The following is an 8,796-nucleotide window of genomic DNA, read 5'->3' on the forward strand; positions in this document are numbered from 1 at the left end:
ATTGAAACATTCATCTTTTCATTACAGACAGTGTTCATGTTGACGAACCAAAATGAGATCCAAGTCGCAAACATTTTTATCAATCAAAAAGATATCGTTTGGAAAATTTAAAATAACCAACAACGCTGACTTTGAGTTAAGCAACAAAGTGAATATTTCAGCTAAAACTAGAGTCTTGAATAAATAATATGGCCTTCGTTTATAATCTTCCTACTCCGTCTTTTTCTTCTCAGAGGGAGTGCGAGGTGAGTAACGGTATCCACTCGTACACCTTCCTACAAACTTAAGAACTTCGTCTATCAGAATCACCGGAAGCGACACAGCCAACACCAGCAGCCACTCGTTCAAACTCAGCGGCACAATCCCAAACACCTGCGCCAAGAACGGCACGTACAGTATCACAAAATGCAGCCCAAAGGACACCGCCATCGCCAAGAGCAGCCACGGGTTCACCCACGGCGGCATCGTCACAAGGCTCCCGTCCTCCGAGAGCGCGTTCAGTGAGTTGAACATCTCAATAGCCACCAACACCGAGAGGGAGAGCGTGGACGCTTTGATCTTCCCCTGATGGAAATACTCGCACGGGTTCGACTCGAAGGAGAACGTCTGAGAGCCGGCTGTGAATGGTGAGACTTTGAAGCCTTCCCACGAAGAGCACTGGTCCCAGTGTGCTAGCTGTGAGTAGCTCACGAGGCTGTGACCGTCTTGGCTCAGGTCTATGCCCATGAAGCTGCTGTGTGTGTACCATATTATGAATACTCCCACCGTCGCTACTCCCACGTACATACCAATCACCTGTAGACAAGTTAACCCACATTGTTAATCAAGAGTTTAAAACACAAGTGAGAAGAATCTGTGTGTTGCTGCATACCAGATAGCGGAAGAGGATCCAAGCAGTGATAAGCGAGTCATCGCTTCTACGAGGAGGCTTCTTCATGATATCCTTGTCAGGGGGATTGAATCCCAGAGCCGTAGCTGGAGGACCGTCTGTTACGAGATTCACCCACAGGAGCTGAACTGGGATCATGCCTTCTGGGATTCCAAGTGCAGCTGTCAAGAATATCGATGCAACCTCACCAATGTTGGAAGAGATCATGTACCTTTTTTATTCAGAGATTGATAGGATCAGTATATGTTACTACATAACTCAAGCCACCTATAAAAGTAACTAACAGAAGACTCACCTGATGAAAGCCTTCATGTTGTTATAGATGGACCTGCCTTCACCAACAGCTGCCACAATAGTGCTGAAGTTATCATCTGCTAACACCATGTCTGATGCCTCCTTTGCTACCTGCAAGAAATAACCTCAGAGCTTTAGAAAGCTGATAGAGCCATAATCATCCCTATAACAACCGTCTCCTCCTCTCTAGAAATAGGCGTGCTACTTACTACAAAATGTCTAATTAAACCAATTTATAAAAACCGAATAAAATATTAAAACGTTTAATAAAATCAGAGCCGAATAAACGAGTTTATAATTTAAAAATCAAATAAACTAGAATCGAAAAGTTTCATAAAACCGAAATAAAATCGCAATCCCGTTCTTGCAGAAGAGAGGAGAGAGAGACATGTACCTCTGTGCCAGAGATACCCATAGCCACACCTATATCAGCCAACTTAAGTGCAGGAGCATCATTGACTCCATCTCCAGTCATGGCAACCACTTCTCCATCTTCTTTGAGCAACCTAACAATCTCTTGCTTGTGCTTTGGTTCAGCTCTAGAGAACAAGAGCCCTCCACTTTGCCTCAGATGATTCTTCTGATCTTTAACATCCATAAACTCTTTCCCAGTCAAGCTTCTCGAGGAGATATCTTCATCTGCCTCAAACACTCCAATCTCACGACAGATTGCTTCCGCGGTGCTCTTGTTGTCTCCAGTTATGACCATGACTCGGATACCTGCTGTTCTGCAGTCTGCAATGGCTTGACGCACCTCTTTCCTCGGAGGATCCTTCAAACAAAGAAAAAGTTAGAGCATGAATCAATGACCAAAGAGGAACAAGAAGGAACTGAAACTCACCCTTAGACCAACAAATCCAACAAATGTTAGATTGGATTCAATAGAAGAGTAATTAGATGGGTTGAGAAGTTGCTGGTGAGCAGGATGGTCTTCACTGCCATCATAAGTAGCGAAGTCTGATGGAACATCAGAGTCGGCGAATCCGAGACACCTTAATGCACTCATGGACATATCATGTAGGCTTTGTAAAATAAGGTCCCTCGAGTATTGGTCAAGCTCTTGAGTTGAACCGTCAAGTAACTGAATATGCGTACTCCTTTCCAATACATTCTCAACGGCACCCTGCAAATATTTCAAACCGGTCTCTTAGGGGCTGAAGAAAATAGGTGACAAAAGGTTTATTCAACAAATAAAGTGCATCCATGGGAACCAAAGCACAAGCCACATAGAAACAGACCTTGACCAGTAACAGTTTCTTCCCTGAGCTGGAATCCACCATAACTCCCATTGATTTCCTGTCTCGGTCGAACTCAAGAGTGGCAATACGTTGCTCAAGTTCACTCCACAGCCCACAACAACCTTCAGTAATGTTATAAAAGGGTTATACATGAGTTTCTTGTATCTGGAAAAAAAAAACATGAGAAAAAAATATAACCAATTACACATACGTAAGACATTGCCATCAGCCAAAGATGAAGCTTTATTAGCTCCTTCAGGGAATCCCATTTTCTCAACTAAAACCTGCTCAAGGAAACAAACACCAATAGAAAATAAATGCAGATTAACACTTGACAGCCTTTGAAGCTTGAAAACAGAGAGCAGAAGAAGTATGCTTAGTAGACTGTTTTACCTTCAAAGCTGCCTCAGTAGGCATGCCCCTAGCAACAAACTGATTCTCAGATTGCTCGACACTAGCATCATTGCAAACGGCAGCGATTTTTGCAATCATCTGAAGATTTTTATCCATCCTACCCACAGGCCAATCGTCAATCTCTCCATCTCGTGGATCAAAAGAAGTCCCCTCAACATTAAAAGACCGAAGAGTCCCAATCCTAGAACCCATAGCAACAATCTTCGAAACAGCCATCTGATTAGTCGTCAAAGTTCCAGTTTTATCAGAGCATATCACAGTTGTGCAGCCAAGTGTCTCCACACTAGGCAACTTCCTAACCAGAGCATTCTTCTGAGCCATCTTCCGTGTCCCAAGAGCCAAACATGTCGTAATAACAGCTGGAAGACCTTCTGGAATGGCAGCAACAGCTAACGCTACAGCAATCTCGAAGTAGTATGTGCACTTCTCGAAGGAGAACTTAAAGTTTCTTGGCCAGCCATCAACATACTCCCAGGAGAGAAAGTATTTCACATTGATGAGCCAGACCAACGCGCAGATTAAACCAATGATCATCGTCAGCGCTTCTCCGAACTCGTTGAGTTTCTTCTTCAGAGGAGTGTCTTCCTCGTGCTGCGCAGCTTCTTGAATCTGCGAATGCACCCTCCCGATCTCGGTACTCATACCAGTGTGAGTAACCAAACAAACACAGCTCCCGTTAACAACCGTGGTCCCTGCAAACACCATGCATTTCTTCCCCTGAATATCTGCATTCTCCTCCACAGCCTTGGTAGTCTTACTAACCGCCTCGCTCTCTCCCGTCAAAGACCCTTGCTCAACTCTCAGCGTCGAACTAACCAAACCCACAACACGCATATCCGCAGGGACCTTATCACCCACCCTGAGCTCCACAACATCACCAGGAACAAGCTCCTTAGCAGGCAAGCTAGACACTTTAACCCCATCACGCGTCACAGTCGCTTGCTGAGACTGAATCTCCTTCAAAGCCTCCAACGCCTTCTCAGCATTAGTCTCTTGCCAGATCCCAACAATGGCATTCACAATCAAGATCAATAAGATCACAAGCGGCTCAACAAAAGCAGTGATCCCCATCTCCCCGCCTTCATCACCATCAACTAAGGCTAACACAAACGAAATAACAGCAGCGGCCAAGAGAATACGAACCAACGTATCATTAAACTGCTCCAGAATCAACTTCAGAAGCGATGTCCCCTCAGGCTTCTCTAACTCGTTCAAACCATAGATCTGATGACGTGTCAACACCTCGCTGCTACTTAACCCTCTCTCAACGGTAACACCGAAGCGCTCTTCGCATTCTCTAACGTCTTTGGCCCAAGCGGGGAAAGTATCCAACTTTAACGGTTCTGAGCCGTTAGATTGCTTATCTTCATCACCTCCTTTCCCCATTAGATCGGTAACTGAAATTGAATTGAATAAAGGATCAGACTTTGAAGGAAAGAGAAGAACAGAGAGACGTAAGAGATCGCGGCGCTCACCAGACTCGGAGATCGTACGCTCCTCTCCAGATACTTCTCTTCTTCTACAGAGAGGCCTTTACATATATGTATGGAGGTTGTATCTATCTATACAATTGTAATATATCGCTTTCAGGTTGAACACGATCTCCATAAGTTTATTTTGCAGTTAAGCCCTTGCATTCTCTTCTGATTCGTTTTTTTTTTACTTTACTCAAGGGGCTCAAAGTATAAATTATGTTTTTTTTTTAGGGGGGGGGGTGTTATGTTATTCGATAGGCCTGAGACGGATCCGGATATCCGGGAAATTTAAGGTACCCTGGATCCGGATTCGTGATTTCCGAATATCCAGATTTCGGATATCCGTCTCGATATTCTATTATCCGCGGATATCCAGATCCGGATCCGTAAAAATAATTAAAAATAATATTTTAAAAAATTAGTAATATAATATATAAATTAAATATTTATACAAGATTTATAAAATATATTTATATATGTCTATAATATTGTTAAACCAAAAATAATATTATAAGATTAATTTATGTAAGAATATTAATATATCAAATATAAATATTACTGAAATTTAAAAATTAAATGTGTTTTAAATACGGGTCTGAATCCGGATATCTGGATGTAAAAGTTAAGATATCCGGATCCGATTCCATTTGGACGGATCCAATATTTTACTATCCGGATTTGTATCCGAACATCCCGAATATCTTATTTTTGGAACGGATTCGGCGCGGATATCAGATCGAATCATGATCTCGGATAATAAGTATGAGGCCTATAGTGCGTAGGTTTTAGGTATACGATTTGTGATGTGAATATTTGCTTTTCAGGGAATGGGTTCTGCCACGTCGATCACATGGGGCTGTGTTCAGCCACGCCGTTTTGACACGTGGGGAGTTTTTATTGGTCGAAGGAAATAACAAGTTGCTTTTCAAAAGTAATGTGAGATTTTTTTTAGGACAAAATAATGTGAGAAATTTGTTTTCCTGATTTCCCAAGTTGAATTTGAATGATAAATGCTATAAATAAAATAAAATAATTTTTCAAATGTTTAACTATTAGTATTGATTGTTGAATAAATTAAAGAAAGATATAAGCCAATAAAAATGAGTATAGTGTCTTTGTTATTTTGCAGATGACATTTATTCTAGTATTACAAAATATACAAATAGACTATAAGTCCATAGCTAGTGAGCTAGCTTTTCTTTCGGGATTTAAAATTTAAAATTATTTTGTTATTAGTATCATAGTGTCTAGGACTAGGAAGAAGTGGTTTCAGTTAAAAGAAAAAAAAATTATACTATTGTTAGGCCCCCAAAAACTTTCTGAGAACCCATCGTGAATTTTTCTTTTTCGTGAATAAAATTATGGTCTAAGACAAAATTCAAAATAACACATATATGAAAAATTGATTCGAGTCTTCAACTATGTAAAATAATTATTACAAGTTCACGAAAACACCACACAGAAATAAAAAGTGACAGTATAAATTATACTAAAATTTGAAATGAATCTGCATAGAAAAGTATCAAATTATCATACAAAACTAGTCGGAATAAGTAGGCAATATGTTGATAACTTACTTCCATTATTTCACCGACCGTGTGCATTTATCTAACGAACGAAGATACTTCTCCATTTTTAATAGATGTAAACCAGACCATGTTTTTTTTTTGGTAAAAAAATTTTAAGATTTCATTACCACATTTTTAGTTTTTTAACAGAATCGACATTGATGACTAGTAGCAGACCAACATAATGAAACTAAACCAGCCCATGTTTTAGAATTAAACGTTTTAATATATACAAGTCTTCTAGCAGGAGAGATGTTACCATTTTTATTAAGAATATAAAAAAAAAAATTAAGAATATATATAAGACCCCAAAACTTATTGGTCGTTATATAATTGCTGTCAAACTCAAAAACAACAAAAAAAGTAGTTTGTATAAACTATTGGAAATAATGTCTACTATTTTCTATTCCAAGTTAGTATTTTCTTGGAAATCTGTTACTAACACACTACTATAATTATTGGTGGACAAGGTAAGCTTATTACAATCTATATAGACTACTTATTTGTTTACATAACGAAATGCTATTAAACTCTTTTTGAATGCACGTTTAGGAGAAGTGGGAGCGGGCCATGAGACGGACGAGATGGAAACAGTTACCATGAGTCCTGATGCAGGAAAACGTTCAAACGGTGACGCCAACGTTTGATACCAAGCGTTTGAAACGCTTATTCTTAAACTCGTTCGTTAGATCTCTCATCTCTCTATAATCTTTCACGTGTTAGGGATATCTAAATGTAGTCGGATTCGAACTCAGCTCGCTTATAGACGCTGAAACGTCATGCTACCACCCGACCACTAGCATGTGGTTTAAAATAATCAAAATAATAAGTGTCACATAGATATAAAATGCTTCAAAAATTAATTTAAAATACATTATGAACTGCCTATAACGGCAGCCTATTATTGGAACGGCTACTCCCGTATATATCCATCTATATACTTACTGAACACAATCTATCCCATTATGATGAGGAGGATATGGGTTTTAAATTTAATTGTGCGGTTCTATTCGAACGTAAACGTTGAAAAAGTTTGCAAGTAACAAATGTAAAATAGGGATGTCTTTTATTTCAATAAAACCTTAACAAAGAGAACAAGAACCGGTTGAAAAAAAAACAACAGGAAGAGAATCAAACCCCAAATATGATAGACTAAGAATAGTTCCTTGAATCACAAGGAGAGACTAAAAACAACAATTAAAGATAAGCTGATTGCATCCGAAGTCCTCTTTGAGCGGAACAACTGCTCCACCTCTGCATCAACCTTAAACGCAGCCTGTCAAACCTCTGGAGACAAAGCCTTCCACACAGATGTCCTCCCAGCCAAGTGTGTGAAATTCGGACTACACACACGTCATAAACAAACTCTTAGTTTCTTTCAATTAAAAAAAAAAAAAAAACTCAAAGAGTGCAAGGACTCGTGTTCTTACTCAGGAGTAGTCACAATGGAGAACCAAGACATGCCTTCTGTATCAGCAATCTTTGAAACCACAAAGAACCTAGGAACAATGAAGAGAGAACCAGCAGTGATATGAGTTTCAAGAACTCTTTTCCCATCAGCACCAACAACTTGAACTCTTCCACTCCCACCAACAATGTAAGTCACCTGAAGAGCCGAGTCACAAGAGAAACCAGGCGAACACATGGAATGTCCATCAATCAGAACAAGATCAGCTCCAAACCCAACCTCCCCAACCAGGGGAAGGTTCTTGGTGTTCAAGACCACGACTCTCCCACCATCCTTGATGTCAACATCAAGAGGAGCCTCCAAACAGTTAATCACAAACCCATCACGGTCCTCTACCTTGGGTTGTGGCATCTTGAAATCTGCATCGAGCTTCACAATGCCTTTGCCTGTTTGAGAACCGACGAGTGTCTTCACTGTGGTCTCGTCCAAACCCCAAGCTCTGCCTACGAACTCAGTGGAGAAACCGGTGAAGATTCCGTTTGAGCCGGTGAGGTAGAAGTCGGTGAACTGTCCTGCTTTGTGTGCCTTGTGGGTTTCACCAAGGAAGAGGATTTCAAGATCAGCTTCCTCACTGTTGAACCACCATGTGACCACTCCGAAGGGGAGAGCAATAGAGTCACCTTTCTTGATGGCGATCACCTTCTCCTCCTTCTCAGGGAGGACAATTCCAGCCGTTCCAAATCCTGAAACATTGAATCACAAATGTAAATAACAATCTTTCAATGAAATTTTGATATTGACCCCTCAATTTTTCTTTAAAAAATAATATATATAAATAGGTCTTAATTTTTTTTAAAAAAAATATATTAAAACTTTTACTATTTATGGCCAAAATCTTAGACCTGGTCCAAATTTTTAAAAACTTTTACTAATTATTAGAACTTCTTAAAGCATAATGAACCACCGTTACAAAAAAAAAAACAGGTCCTACTTACAAACACACAAGTTATTAGATCAACCTAGGGTTATGTTTTGGCATACACTATCACTATGTAATCTATTTGACATATATTAGGGTTTAGGGATCATAATTTCACTTGTAAAATTTCTTGAAAATGAAATCAATCAAACATATTATACAAAACTGCATGATACACACAAAAAGTTGACAATATAGGACAAAAAGAGATAGAATCCTAACCTTGAAGAACATAGACAACCTTGGGGAATCGGAGTAACGAGGAACAGCGAAGCCATACTGCTTAAGAGCAAGATTTGCGGCTCCAATGTTTCCCTCTTTAAGCATCGGCAACTCTTCAGGGCACCATGCAAAGTAAGATCCGCCATCTCCTCCGTACACTTGCTTCGGCAACTTTGGTGTAAGATCCAACTCCATCGCTGCTGAGAACCTCGCCCTCTGGGCTCCAAGCCACTGTTGTAAATCTGGAAACTGTTTCTGTTGATCCGCTCCGAAGAATCCATCAGTATCCATGCAGAGGTCATGTATTCT

At 40.0% G+C, this 8,796-nt stretch overlaps 1 protein-coding gene and 1 pseudogene across 2 annotated transcripts; both read right to left on the reverse strand.

Annotated features, from left to right (window-relative positions):
• Positions 1 to 53: 53 nt before the first annotated feature.
• LOC106294377 (calcium-transporting ATPase 4, endoplasmic reticulum-type-like) lies at positions 54 to 4,482 on the reverse strand. 2 transcript variants are annotated; one of them, XM_013729929.1, is made up of 9 exons: positions 4,311 to 4,482; positions 2,815 to 4,232; positions 2,633 to 2,705; positions 2,422 to 2,543; positions 2,025 to 2,306; positions 1,578 to 1,955; positions 1,185 to 1,294; positions 872 to 1,100; positions 211 to 795 (listed from the first exon to the last, which is right to left on the reverse strand). In XM_013729929.1, exons 2-9 carry the CDS (start codon positions 4,219 to 4,221, stop codon positions 211 to 213), a joined length of 3,186 nt encoding a protein of 1,061 aa, XP_013585383.1. In that variant the 5' UTR covers positions 4,222 to 4,232; positions 4,311 to 4,482. The 2 variants fall into 2 exon arrangements, with proteins under 2 accessions (XP_013585385.1, XP_013585383.1); XM_013729931.1 differs by lacking the exon at positions 4,311 to 4,482 and having other exon boundaries at positions 54 to 795; positions 2,815 to 4,221.
• Positions 4,483 to 6,948: 2,466 nt separating this feature from the next.
• LOC106293665 lies at positions 6,949 to 8,796 on the reverse strand (annotated as a pseudogene).

The sequence above is a fragment of the Brassica oleracea genome, chromosome C5 (assembly GCF_000695525.1).
Source record: "Brassica oleracea var. oleracea cultivar TO1000 chromosome C5, BOL, whole genome shotgun sequence".
Taxonomy (NCBI): domain Eukaryota; kingdom Viridiplantae; phylum Streptophyta; class Magnoliopsida; order Brassicales; family Brassicaceae; genus Brassica; species Brassica oleracea.